Raw genomic sequence first — 14,259 nt, forward strand, 5'->3', positions numbered from 1 at the left:
ATTCAATAAAAGTTATCAAAGAGACAAACATAGGTATGGAGAAAAGTAAAATTTTTCCTAAATTCTTTCTTCTTTCTGTCCTATGCCAGATGGCTCCTGACATGAGACAGAAACTCTGAATTTTTCCTTAAATAACATCTTGGATTTAGAGAAGGATAGCCACTGTCCGACTTCAAAGCCAGCTTTGATTTTTAAGTAGTGATATATTCATGTTCAGGTAATGAAATTTTACCCTGCAGATGACCTGTCCTCATAAGTCATATTTCTCTTTGCTTCGTGATCCTTTCTGGATACTTATCTCTTCTTCTTTAGGCATCTAAATGATCAGGGTCTCTTGATTTTTTGAAGATGAGTATTTTCCTGCAAAGACAAGAAGAGATCCCTGTCCCAACCCTTATGAGATTTCCTTGCCACGTGTATGATTGTCATATCTGTGGATGAACTGCCAATTCTTTTTATCAATAGGTTTCTCTTTTTCAAATAAAATCTTTGTTAATTTTGATGGTATCCATACCTTTTCATCTCCTGTGGAAACAAGAGCAAAACCCCTTCACCAACATAGCACATCTCCCTAGCTTCCATTGTGAAGTCAACACATCTTCGATTCAGAAGTTTTCTTTATTATCCAATGTCTTTTTGCTGCTGTTATTCCTTTCTCATTAGCATTTAGAAAATTGAAGGTTAATAAAGCATTATACTATATATTTTGGGCGTTATTTTCCATCCCTTTCAGTTTGTTTAACATATCTTTTATAGTTAGGTTTGCTCTTTCTATAACTGCCTGACCTGTAGGATTATTTAGTATACCTGTAATATGTTATATATTATAATAAGCAAAAAACTGTTTTATTTTCTTACAGACATATGATGAATGATTATGTCTTTATTTGTGCAGATATATCCATGATGGCCATAACTTTTAATAAACGTGTGATTACTGAATCAGCCTTTTCTGAACTCAAAGCAGTTGCCACTGAAAACCTGAATAAGTGTCAATAGTGTGGTATACACTTTTAATTTTCAAATTCTGCAAAATTGAACACATACATCTGCCAGATTTTATTCCTTTGAGTGCCCTTTGGGTTACTCCCTGCAGGTAGTGGTATTTGGCTAAAGAAAAAGCAAGTAGGGCATCTCTTTGTAACCTCCTTAGTTTGTTGCCATGAAAGAGAAAACTCTTTAAACCTTTGCTACTGACATGATGTTCTTTATGGAATTCTGAGGTATTCAGCACATTTCCAGTAAATAATCAATTTCTGCATTACCATGTGCTAAAAGACCGGGTAGACCCGTATGAGATTGGATGTGTGTTATGTATATGGGACAAAGCCTATTCCTGATTATATATTGAACCTGAATGAATAATGAAGTCAATTCTATATTATCTGGTATAAATTCAGTGGTTTCAATATGCAAACAACTCTTTTGCATATTGCAAATCTGTAACTCTATTGAGAGGCTCTTTAAAATCCCTTCATAACAAAAGAATAGCATATAATGGGCTTTGTTCTACCTTACTTAGATCTTTTGATTTGTAACCTGCGTTTCCTGACTTATTTGCATCAGTATAGAATGTATGGCTTCAGTTATTCGTGTGCCATGTACAATGCAGAGAAGGATCCAAGTAGTTCTCTTTTTAAGGTTAATTCTATTGCTTTGGGGATAACTGTATTAATCTCTCCTCCTAAAAAATTAGCACAAGTTCTTTGCCAATGTTCATTGTCTTTCCATAATTTTTTAATTTCATTAATAGTAAAAGGCACTATAATATATAGACTCTGCTGGGTCTATTCCTGCTAGTTGACCAAGTTTTAATTTTCCTTTTATAGTTAATCCAGAGACATTTTCACATAAGTTTTTAATTTTTTACTTGGTTTATGAGGTAAAAAGATCCATTCTAAATATCTTCCCTCTGCATTAAAATTCCTGTAGGAGAAATTCTGGAAGGCATATGATTAGAATGCAATTAAGATTTTTATTCAGCATATCCACATGTATCTCCTGTAATTTTTCTTCAACCACAGTTAACTCTTTCTCACTAATCATGACCCATGTTCCAGAAACATCCAGTTGTCTTTTACTTATTCTTTTGTCTAATAGACAATAACTTGTTTGCTGATAAAGATCTTACATGGCTCCTGCTAGAAAGGAGTGTATAATGTAAAGTACAGACAGATGTTAATCAATTGTACAAAAATATATCTCCTAAACTGTAAAAAATTCTATGAAGTCCCAGTCCAGCTGGCCTTGGAGAGCTCCCAATAGATCAGTTCCACTGTCACTGTGGGTGGGTGCACGCCTCGTGGTCCTGATTTCCTTGCTCATGTTCTCCCTCCTTCTGCTCTTCATTTGGACCTTAAGAGCTCAGACGGTTGATCCAAATTGGGTCTCTGTCTCTCTCTCGATCCATCGCCAGATGAAAGTTCCTGTGCCATTCTCCTTGGCCTCTCGTCAGCTCTCATTGTCCGCCACATTCCGAGAGTCCGGTTTTATCCCATGTTTTTTTCAGTAGCAGTCCAGCTGACCTTGGTGAGCTCCCAATAGATCGGCCCCACTGTCTCAGTGGTTGGATGCACCCCTCATGGTCCTGACTTCCTTGTTGAAACTGGACTCTCTGAACATGGCGGACAATGAAGGCTGATGAGAAGCCAAGGACAATGGCTCTAGGTTTCGATCCTAATACATGAACTGGCTTTGTGGGAGCTTAGCCTGTTTTGATGCTCACCTTCCTGGGCCTGGATGGAAGTGGGAGGACCTTGGTCTTCCTGTAGGGCAGGGAATTTGGACTGCTCTTCAGTAGCGAGAGGGAGGGGGAATGGACTGGGGGGAGGAGAAGAGGAGTGGGGTTAGGGGAGGGGAGAGGGGGGAGGGGGCAATGTGTGGGAGGAGGGGAGGGAAATGGGAAACGGGGAGCAGTTGGAAATTTTAATTAAAAAAGAATAAAAAAAAATATATAATAAAAAAAAAAAAAAATTCTATGAAGCATGGATGGGAAGAACACTTAATGGAGGAGCTTGATCTGGTGGAAAGGGTAGGAAGAGGTGCGTGTGTGAAGTGACATTTAATCTAAGAAATGGAAGGCAGGCAGCAGTTTACTAGCTAAGTGGAGTTCCAGGGATGTGCAGAGCTCATAGCACTGGCTCTCTGAATGCGTCGGCACAGCACTGCTATTCTGTATCTGGGAACGGGAATTATCTGCACCTCTCTGCTTAGGCATGAGGTAATGATGTCTGCATTGGTTCAGATCATGTACATATTTCTACTTATCTATTTATTCATGTATTTATTGTGTTTGTATTGTGTCTGCAGGGCGTACATTTCTGTAAATGAGCCCAAAGGGCAGATCTGTGTCCTCTTCTATTGTCTACCAGTTCCTTGGAGTCACGGTCTCTGCCTGATTCCACAGCTTTCATTTTCATGGCTAAGCTGGAAGCCAGCTAGCTTCAGCAATCTGTAAGTCGAGTGCTGGAGTGACAGAAGTGTGTGGTATTGTTGAGATGTGAACTCTGGGCCTTGGGATTGCAAGCAAATGTTGAGCTGCCTCTACAGCTTTCTGTATAACTTTTCATTATTTTTATTAAAGGGCTTGTACATTTCCTCAAACATGTTCTCAACAAGGACTTGAAAAAGACAAATGGGTGTTATCCACGATCACTCAATTGTCAAGTCCAATGAACTTGTTTTAAAATAGCTTTCTTCTTGTATCACCTGAGTCATTCCACCAGTTGATCAGTACCTCCTCCCTGACCTTCGATGTACTCTTCTTTCTTTCAATGACCTCTAGTTTCCATTCTCCTCTGATCTCTCTTAGGTTGCTACTTCTTCAACTAGACCTAACTGTATTCGTACTTCCAATACCTCGTACATTTTCTTTGGGTGACTTCCTCCACATAAAGCATTGGTTTTAACTTTCTTCCACTATAATAGTTTCTTTATCTTATCTGTGGGCCTGGCCTTTAACCTTTAGATCCACACAACTATTCATCAGTAATACACATAAGCCTTTTAGTCATTTTCAAGCCAAATAAGCAGAACTCAAGTCACCGTCATCTTGTGTGCTTTATTCTAGCAATAATAAGATAAAACTGTATCTTGTCTCCAATATACAACTCAGTTTATAGCATCCTCATCTGGCTAGGCACACAGCTAAATGTCTACTGGGCAGCTTGGTTAGCCTCTTCCAAACTTCCTGCATGGAACTAATCATCAAGGTCATAGTGATATAGCTCCCGCTAATCAGTCTGATCTTGTGTTCTCAGCCTTTTGACAACTATCCTAAGCTTATACCACCATCTCTTTATAACTATTTACACCTCCTTTCAAAATGCCAACAGCAATCTAAAATATAAACCTGATACCACTTAAGTCTTGCTCAAATCCATTTAATGGCTCCTAGATGAGACAATAAGATTAAGTTCCTTAATGTGGTATGCAAAGTCTGAGTACTTGTTCACTTCCCCAGCACCATCTTGCCACCACTTTCAGAGGTTTACACTAAAGGAACCATCAAGTGTTTGTGGCTCCCACAGGGAACATCTTCTGTCTCTGCACTGAGGTCACACTCTCTCTTGGAAACCCTTCACACAGTAAAAGTTTGATGGAGGAGGGTCATTTGTCTATCTGTTGCTTTCATTGGTTAATTAATAAAGAAAACTGCTTGGCCTGATAGGTCAGAACATAGGTAGGCGGGAAAGACAGAACAGAATGCTGGGAAGAAGGCAGTGAGGCAGACGCTATAGCTCTCCTCTCCAAGATGGATGCAGGTTAAGATCCTTCACAGTAAGCTACTACCTCGTGGTGCTACACACATTAATAGAAATGGGTTAATCAAGATAAGAGTTAGCCAATAAGAGGCTAGAGCTAATGGGCCAAGCAGTGTTTAAAAGAATACAGTTTCCATGTAATTATTTTGGGGCACAAGCTAGTCAGTCAGCCAGTAGCTGGATGGCAGGAATGCGGCCCGCAGCTCTATCTACAAAAGTTCTCAGCTACTTTGCTTATGTTCCCCCAGGAGGTGTCTTCTCACCATGAACCCGGCTACAACATTCTGTAAAATCCTATTAAAGTACAAGTCACCCCCTCCCTCCTTTCTTCTAACTTAGCCTTCCCTCTCTTCTCTCTCTTTTGTCTTGGTGCTGGAGATGGAGCCTGGGGCTCACACATGTTGAGTACATGCTATCTCACTGAACTACATGTTCCATTTTATTTTAAATTCTGAGTTCAAGTTGCCACAGAAACAGAAAGAAAGGCTTAAAACTAAGCTATCTGAGAGCTCTAGATCCTTTAGGAAAAATGGCTGCATCAGTATTCAAATAAAGGTTGGGCCTCTAGCATTGTATTCCCACAGCTCTGCCTAAATGGATCACGAGACTCCACCCTTTCCAGAAGTGCCAAAATCTATACGTGACTCTCAATAGGCCCTTTCATCCCCTTTTAGAGAGTTTAGAATTCTTGTTTTATTTGGCGGGAGATTTCTGGCTATCACAAATGAGATTGATGCTGCCTTGGGCTCTCCTGAAAGAACTAGACTCTTGGCATATAATTTTCAAATGCATTAAATATTCACAGAAATGAAATCTATTCATAATATCTTAACCATTTTATGTAGGAACACAAAGACATTTATATAGTTTTTGTATAGCATATTTTTTTTTAACTTACACTACCATTGTGCAAGTGAAGTGATGTGGGAGAATTGTCTGTATTCTGTCAATCATGTTATAAATAAATGCTGATTGGCCAGGCAGGAAATATAGGTGGGAAAACCAGACAGGAAGTAGAAATGATGTAATGAGAACAGGAGAATTCTGGGAAGGAGGAAGTTGATTCCTCCCACTCCTGCCTAGATCACCAAAGCAGCAGGATGTGATCCGCTCCACTGAAAAAGGTACTGAGCCACATGGCTAACATAGATCAGAAAAATGGATTAATCAAGATGTGAGAGTTAGCCAGTGAGAGGCTAGAGGTAATGGGCCAATCAACTTTATAACTTACAGAGATCTTTGTGTGATTTTCTTTGGGGCTAAACAGCAGGGGGTACCGGGCAGAACAGAAACCCCAAACAAGCAGGCCTGGCCCTTCATGTTACAGAATGGCGCCCACATGGATAACTTCATCCACAAAAAGCCTGAGAAAGCTTGGGAAAGACTAGAGTAAAGCATTTTGATTTTCAGCTGTAGCTAAAACATGATTATACATGCACACGTATGCATTACACACATAAACATGTTTAGACATATTCAAACACTTTTTTTGCCTTCATTTAAAACTATTAAATATAAAGGACAGATATTGATGTTTTAATTTTAAACTTCATTAAATATTAATATATGTATATACATCTACTTATAATTCCTTTTAATGTTGTAATAAATATTTACATACTAAAGGTGTAAGTTATTACATTAAAAATAGTGTCACTTATTTCTATTTTATAATTAGAGCAACCTAACAATTAAGAAATAAATACGCGGTATAACTGCATTATATATTTAATCTCCAAAGTGTAACCATGTGTTTTTGTTTAGTTTTTTTTTTTTTTTTTTTTTGTCATAAAAAAACAGTCCTGGTTGGGTATGATGGCACATGCCCATAATCTCAGCACTTGACAGGCTGCTGTGGGACGACTGTGAGTTAACTACATCAGGGGCTGGTATGCAGCAGACAATGTCAGCATCTGTCAGACAGTACTGCTATGATCATTAATGCGGTTACAGCATAAAAGAAGAAGAAAAGACTGCATATAAGAATTTATCATGATCCATTAGTATTTTGGCTTATTTGTGCATGCCTGTGTGTGCTACAAGGAATCAATGAGACAAAGGTTGGTTCTTCAAGAAAAGCAACAAGACAGACAAACCTTTATCCAACTTAACTGATGTAGGAGGGTCTTCTGTCAATGTGTTAATTTTATTGGTTAATAAAGAAACTGCCTTGGCCTTTGATAGGCCAGCCCTTAGGTGGGTGGAGTAGTACAGAACAGAATGCTAGGAAGAAGGGCAGTGAGGTCAGATGCCATAGAGCCAGCCACCAGGCCAGACATGCTGAATCTTTCCCGATAAGCCACCACTTCATGGTGCTACACAGATTATTAGAAATGGGTTAAGCAAGATGTGAGAATTAGCCAAGAAAAGGCTAGAGCTAATGGGCCAGGCAGTGTTTAAAAGAATACAATTTGTGTGTTGTTATTTTGGGTAAAGCTAGCCGGTGGCCGGGAGCCGGGCAGCGGGAAGCGGCCTGCAGCTCCTTCTACACTTAACCAAAAGGCAGAGAGAGAATATCCAAGTTAACAAACTACTGGCGAAAAGGGGAACATAACAACAGACACTGAGGAAATCCAGAGAATCATCAGGTCATACTTCAAAAACCTGTACTCCACAAAATTGAAAAATTTAAAGGAAATGAACAACTTTCTAGATAAGTACCACATATCAAAATTAAACAAGACCAAATAAACAAATTGAATAGACATATAACACCGATGGAAATAGAAACAGTCATCAAAAGCCTCCCAATCAAAAAAAGTTCAGGGCCAGATGATTTCAGGGCAAAATTCTGCCAGAATTCAAAGAAGAGCTAATACCAATACTCCTCAAATTATCCCACACAATCAAAACAAAAAGAACATTGCCAAACTCTTTCTACAAGGCTACAGTTACCCTGACACCCAAACCAAAAAAAGCCACAACTAAGATAGAGAATTATAGATCAATCTCCCTCATGAACTTCGATGCAAAGTTATTGGCAAACCAAATCCAAAAAATATCAGAAAAATCATCCACCATGACCAAGTTGGATTCATCCCAGAGAAGGAAGGATGGCTCAGCATATGAAAATCTGTCAATGTTTATATACCATATAAACAGACTGAAAGAAAAAACAACACATGATCATCTCATTAGATGCTGAAAAAGCCTTTGACAGAATTGAACACTTCTTCATTATAAAGGTCTTGGAGAGACCAGGGATATAAGAAACACACCTTAACATAATAAAGGCAATATACAGTAAGCCAACAGCCAACATTAAACTAAATGGAGAAAAATGCAAAGTGATCCCACTGAAATCAGTAATAAGACAATACTGTTCCCTCTCTTCATGTCTATTCAATATAGTACTCAAAGTTCTAGCTAGAGTAATAAGACAACAAAAGGAAATTAAGGGGGTGCAAGTAGGAGAAGAAGTCAAACTTTCTCTATTTGCTGATAGTATACATAAGCGACTCCAAAAATTTTACCAGGGAACTCCTAAAACTCATAAGCATCTTTAGTATGTAGATACAATATTAACTTAAAAAAATCAGTAAGCTTTCTTATATACAAACGGTAAATGAGGTGAAAAAGAAATCAGAGAAACATCACCATTTATAATAGCCACAAATCACATAAAGTATTTTGAGGTAACTCTAATCAAAAAAGTGAAAGACCTATTTGACTCTGTGAACTCCTGTTTGTATTTGGTGTACATAAATTCATGAATGTATTCACATATATACATAAAAATAAATTAATCAAAAAGAGGCAATAATATTCATCAAATTGGCTAAACAAAATCCATCTTAATAAGGTGTTCTTATAGTTTCATAAAAATAACTCAATATCTGGAATTGTTTTTCTGTGTTTACTTCAATACAAAATAATTGCACTTATGAGTAAACATTGTGATCATAAATGATAGTAAAGAGCTTTAAACACTATTTTTAATACCTGTCAAATTCAATTATACTTTTTCTTATATTTTATTTATTTGTGTATGGCTATGTGTGTATGTATGCCATGTCTACATACATGCCATAGCACATTTACAGAGGCTGGACCACAATATGTGGGAGTCGGATTTTTCCTTCTACCATGTGTGTTTTAGACACTGAACTCAGGTTGTCAGTTTTGGCAGCCAGTTCATTTACTCACTGAGCCATCTTGCTGGCCCCAAAATTCAATTATAAATACTAATTTTCATTTGCTTACATAAGTCAGATTTTCTTATAGTACCATGTCATGTATAAAACTGCGCTTTCCTCATGAGGCAAAGGCATCTCACTGTGGAGAAGAGCCACTGGTAAATGAAGGAGAGGAAAGAGCTGTTTAGTTAAAATGCTAGTGCACACAAGGGTGACCACATGCTAATGCTGCCTGAATGATGCATTTTACTTAGGCACAACCATTTGAAACTCACCAGTTTTATTATAGAATTTTTCTAGCAACTTAAAACAAGATTGGAGACCCCAAGAAAGACCCTACTAAATATTATGATTTAACATTTGCTTAATAAGAATTACAAATTAATTGATAGGGCAGAATTATTAAATAAATAAAATTGAGCCAAGATGTTTGGAGAGAAAAGTGGGAGAGAAATCATTGTAAATATCTAATTCATAATAAACACTAAACAAATTATGGTTGGATTAAACTGAAAAGTTAAAATATTGATACATCAAAAAGTTCAAGGTAAGGAAGAAAACAGACATATTAAATTTTTACATCAAACTTCTGGATAGTAAGTGATGCTTTAAGCTTAGAAGCAAATGTGTCTGGAAAACAGTGAAACAGTAAACTAAACCAAACAGCAGCAGAAGGACATTTAAACAGAGATGACACCGTTAACAGAAATGTCAGAAAACAATTTAGTAACATCGGAGACATTTGAGTGGTTAAATAGAAAAACTAATGACATGAAATAGTCACGATACTACCCTTAAAACCTTTGTAAAAGTAATTTAAGAAGGGCACAGGCTTCAGAAAAACAGGGATATATTAACAGCGAATGTGGTAGTACTGTGGGATGCTGGGTCAGTGCTTTCCTGCTCTTCCCAAATTTCTATCAAGTCTTATGCACTTATAAACAAATATTTAAGGATACATAGTATACATAGTATAACTACGATTAATACTATGAAATTAACTTAAAACACAATGCAAAATATAAATAAGTTTGGTCAAAACAAAATTCCAATGTATTTTGTTACAAATATTTATAGTATTTACATGCAAATAAATTGACAATTGTGCACTTGGAAGCATTGTGTGTGGAAATCTTCAAAAATTTTGGAAACCTCAATCTTCCTTTTTCGTATCTGTAAATTTTCATGCATGATTTGTGAAAAGAGGTCTTAGCATGCAAAATATTAACTCACTGAATCTGCCTTCTCAGTTTCTTTGCAGGGGAAAGAGTAAGTTACTTCAAAGACAGAAAAAGATCAGAAAATGTAGAGCTTTAAAGTCATGCCTGAAAGAAAATGAATTCATGCAATTCAAACAAGCCATAACATATGACTTACATTTTATGGAAGTGGACTGCACCTGCAAATGATTGCTCCAATGCAGTCATGTGGACGGTTCTATGGCTCTTTCTTTTGGGCTACTCATAGGGTAACTCTTTTGAAAGACTCTTTACCTTCTACCTGCTACCCTAAATGGGCTGCCAGCACTTACACTTTCTCTTAGCTATTTATCTGTATTTGTAGAAACTACTGAAGCTGTTAGGACCCTCCATAAACACACTGGCTGCTTTTTCTTTCAACTTTCATTTAATGTTAGGTTAAGACACTGATGTCATAAAAGCGGGATTTTTCTGAATTGCTTATGTTCATCCAGAAATCCCCCACTACATAATATTGCATGGCCACTCATCCAGGGCATAGTTTTAGAACCAGACTAAATGGAAATTGTTTTTACAGCCATTTAGAGAGATGTGAAGTGTACTCTTCAGGACAGTGTTCTGAAGTTACAGTACTCTTCAGGACAGTAGAAAGAGTTAATAACACTCCTTAACTCTTGCTGGCCTGGATTGGGTTTGAAACTGAGAAGTAGCTCAGAATGAAGTGGCAGGTGGGAGAAAGGCCAAGTGCCTCATCATTTGCTTGCTCTACAGTGGGGCACAGACTACTGTGCACAGAGCAATCGGTGCAGCACAGAGGTAAAACTGCTCTGTTCTCCAGAACAGGGAAAAGTACGAATACCTTAACAAATCACCAAGGAGCACTTCCAAGAATTAAGTCAAGCTGACCTGTAGGTACAGCTACTGAGGAGATTGAGGCATGAGGATCTCTTGAGGCCAGGAGTTCCAGGCCAGCCTGAATACCACAGAAAGAAATTTTCTCACAACCTTCTTCTGGTCACTGAGAATTCAGCACCAATTTCGCACTATACTATTTACTTTCTTTATGCAGAAAATAAAATATGAATTTAGTACAGCAAAACATGACATTCTCACTAATACATAAACTTATAAAACACTTTTACTATAATTTGGGTTGACCATTACTAATTTTAAATTTTTTTCTAATAATTTAAACTTCATTTATCTAGTTCTAGGTCTCAAGGAAGCAACTGTAAAATTATTCTTTTTTTTTTTTTTTCGAGACAGGGTTTCTCGGTGGTTTTGGAGCCTGTCCTGGAACTAGCTCTTGTAGACCAGGCTGGACTCGAACCCACAGAGATCCGCCTGCCTCTGCCTCCTGAGTGCTGGGATTAAAGGTGTGTGCTACCACCGCCCGGCCCGTAAAATTATTCTTGAAAAAAAAAATTGGGCCCAATATAGTTGTCCAAAGTAAATTTGTTCAAATATATAAGCCAGACATGGCAGAAGTACAAACACTTACACACACACACACACAACTTTCTAAAGTAAACCTCAAAATAAAAATGTTAGATTCCAACAGATGTGAATCACGTAGCATAAAGTCTATTTTCAAATTAGAAAGATTTGCTGACCTCTCTAGAGGACAATCTTTCTTGATTACTGCAGAGCTGGTTTTCAACATCTAGGTCCCAGCTCAAAGGCATGCTAACTCTTGAAGGCATGAATGATTGTCAAGAAAAAATGGAAAAACAGGACTCAGAAATCACCAATTCCTGACATTTGTACTAGCTTTGTCCTTGCCAGATTTACAAAAAAGACAAAGAGGTCAACATAAAGTTAATGACAGGCATGTAAAGCAGTGACAGGCACAGCAGCAGGAGAAGCGCAGAGGACCAGGGTTCTCAGTCTGCACCCGGTACAGGGACTGCAGGTATGTCAGCAAGTGAAATAAACTTTTCTATTGTCTTCATAACGGCATCTACATGTGCATGCATTTTACCATAAAAGCGAAAAATAAGGGTCTCTGTGTTTTAGACCAATATTTGTTAGTAGCTTTCGTAAAATGCTAATGACAGTAACAGACATTATGTGCACACACATGTTCAGTTTGACATATAATATCATTAGTCTTGAAAAACGAAACAGCAAAGCCTTCTTTGTACCTGAGTAGGCAATTGTGAATACGCTACACTTTCATACCGTCAGTGTTGCTCAGCTACATGCAGGGTCAATTTCTTTTACTTTTCTGCTAAGGGTTATCTTACCTTGCACTTTGGACACTTCTGGGCATTTCTCTGCCCGTGCTCAATTTCGCTGGCCCAGTGACGCAATAACTTGTCTCCTTTTTTGTACTCCTTGCAGTTAACACCTTCATGCCAAGGAGCGTGGCACTTAAAACACCAGATGAATTGGCAAGTGGGACACTGGATCTGTGCAAGAAAAACAGCATTAGGCTATTATATTTTCTGTTGCTGTGATAAACACCATGACCAAAAAGGAAGGAGCCTGGGGAGGAAAGGAGTTACTTGGCTCACATAATCCAACCACAGTCCACCATAAAGGGAAATAAGGCCAAGGACTCAAGTAAGGAATCTGGCAGCAGACTTGACGCAGAGGCCACGTAGGAACACTGTTTACTGGCTTGCTTCTCATGGCTTGCTCAGCCTGCTCGCCTATACAGCCCAGGACCACCTGCCCAGGAGTAACACTGCCCACAGGAGGCTGGGCCCACTCACATCAATTCAAGACAACACTCTACAGTAAATCTGATGAGCAATTTTCTCTCCTGAGGTTCCTTCTCCACAGAAGACCTAAACCTGTGTCAAGATGACCAAAAAATTAACCAGCATAGTGTCTAAAAGGATAAGAATGTCAATGGTTTAGGAAACTAACTAAGGTTATTATTTGAAATACTTTCTCCAAGAACAAACAAGACCAGACCTCAGGAAAATATGAGTCTCTGAAAGAGAAGAGAACTGCTTAGCCAAGGACGGTGTGCTGTCTAGAGACTACTCAGGCATTCATAAACAAGTGGGACGTTTGAAAATCAATTTAGTTTTATGAAAATCCCCCATGTTGAAGCACAGAGTAAATCTCGACGGTGCTAAATCCAAACACTTTGACTGCTGTCGGTTCAGGCATCCCTTGAGCCAGCTTTCCAGTTCTTTGGTAAGAAAAACCATTTTCTTACCAAAGGCTAGCTTAACTTTACAATGCCTCCTCAAAGGGCAAGCGCACCTTCAATGCCACACTGCTGAATCAATATTCACCACTGAGGATCCTGTAAGAAAGGTATCAAGGTGTCGATCCCGCTGTTGATACCTAAGAAGCCACCAGAAAGGAGCCTTCTTTGTGACTATGAATTTATGGGATGCAGGCACTGAAATTGTCTAATGTGCGGGATATCTGTTTCGCCTTCCTTTGTTGTGAATGGCAGTGAAATGTTACGTTTACAGATAGTAGTGACCATTCAAGCCTTAAAGGTATATAGTCACAAATACATGGTCCCACATCCACGTGATTAAAATGAACTGAAATAAAATTCCTCACCACGAATGATCTTCTAAGATCTCTCCTACTCTTTGTGCTTCTGCACATTGCATCACAGCAGTCAGACTGAATTTACAGACATCCTGAAGAATAGGAACTGGACCTAATACTGTAGTTAACACTGCCACTTAGACCGTTGGCTACTGATGCTTTTCTGATAGTGAGGCTCCACTGGTACATTTACTAAGAAGCAGTTACAATCACGACTCTTTCTGACTCTAAGTCAGAAGACTCTAGTTCTCACTCTTGTCAAGAATTAAAAACACAGGCATGCTGGCGCACACATTCAGTTTGGACACTTGGGAAGAAGACTGGAGGCTACTGTGAACTATAGAGAGACTGGGTCTCAAAAAAGGAAAGCAGGGATAAGTAATATTCTTTCTATGCAAGTATGAAGTGATACAATTTTGATTTCAACTTTATATAAAAATTTTAGTTGTTATAACAAAATTCTTTAATTTCAAAATTCTATTTAAATGGGAACAATGTGTCTTATTTTTCTTATTATCAAAATAATGCTACAAAATACATATGGTTTTCGTAAGTGTATATTACAGATGATGACAGATATTAAGTAACCAACCCAAAGTAACATAGGTATTAAGAAGGTACTTGAGGTTGAGCTCCTAG

The 14,259-nt window shown here is 38.2% G+C and overlaps 1 protein-coding gene across 1 annotated transcript in view; it reads right to left on the bottom strand.

Moving 5' to 3' along the window:
• The window catches only part of Rnf217 (ring finger protein 217), a 120,122-nt gene that overhangs the window by 19,533 nt on the left and 86,330 nt on the right, over positions 1 to 14,259 (bottom strand). The window contains exon 3 of the mRNA XM_057758524.1: positions 12,345 to 12,509. Within this exon, the coding sequence (XP_057614507.1) occupies positions 12,345 to 12,509 (165 nt within the window). The remainder of the gene's footprint in view (positions 1 to 12,344; positions 12,510 to 14,259) is intronic.

Source organism: Chionomys nivalis, chromosome 2, assembly GCF_950005125.1.
Source record: "Chionomys nivalis chromosome 2, mChiNiv1.1, whole genome shotgun sequence".
Classification (NCBI taxonomy): domain Eukaryota; kingdom Metazoa; phylum Chordata; class Mammalia; order Rodentia; family Cricetidae; genus Chionomys; species Chionomys nivalis.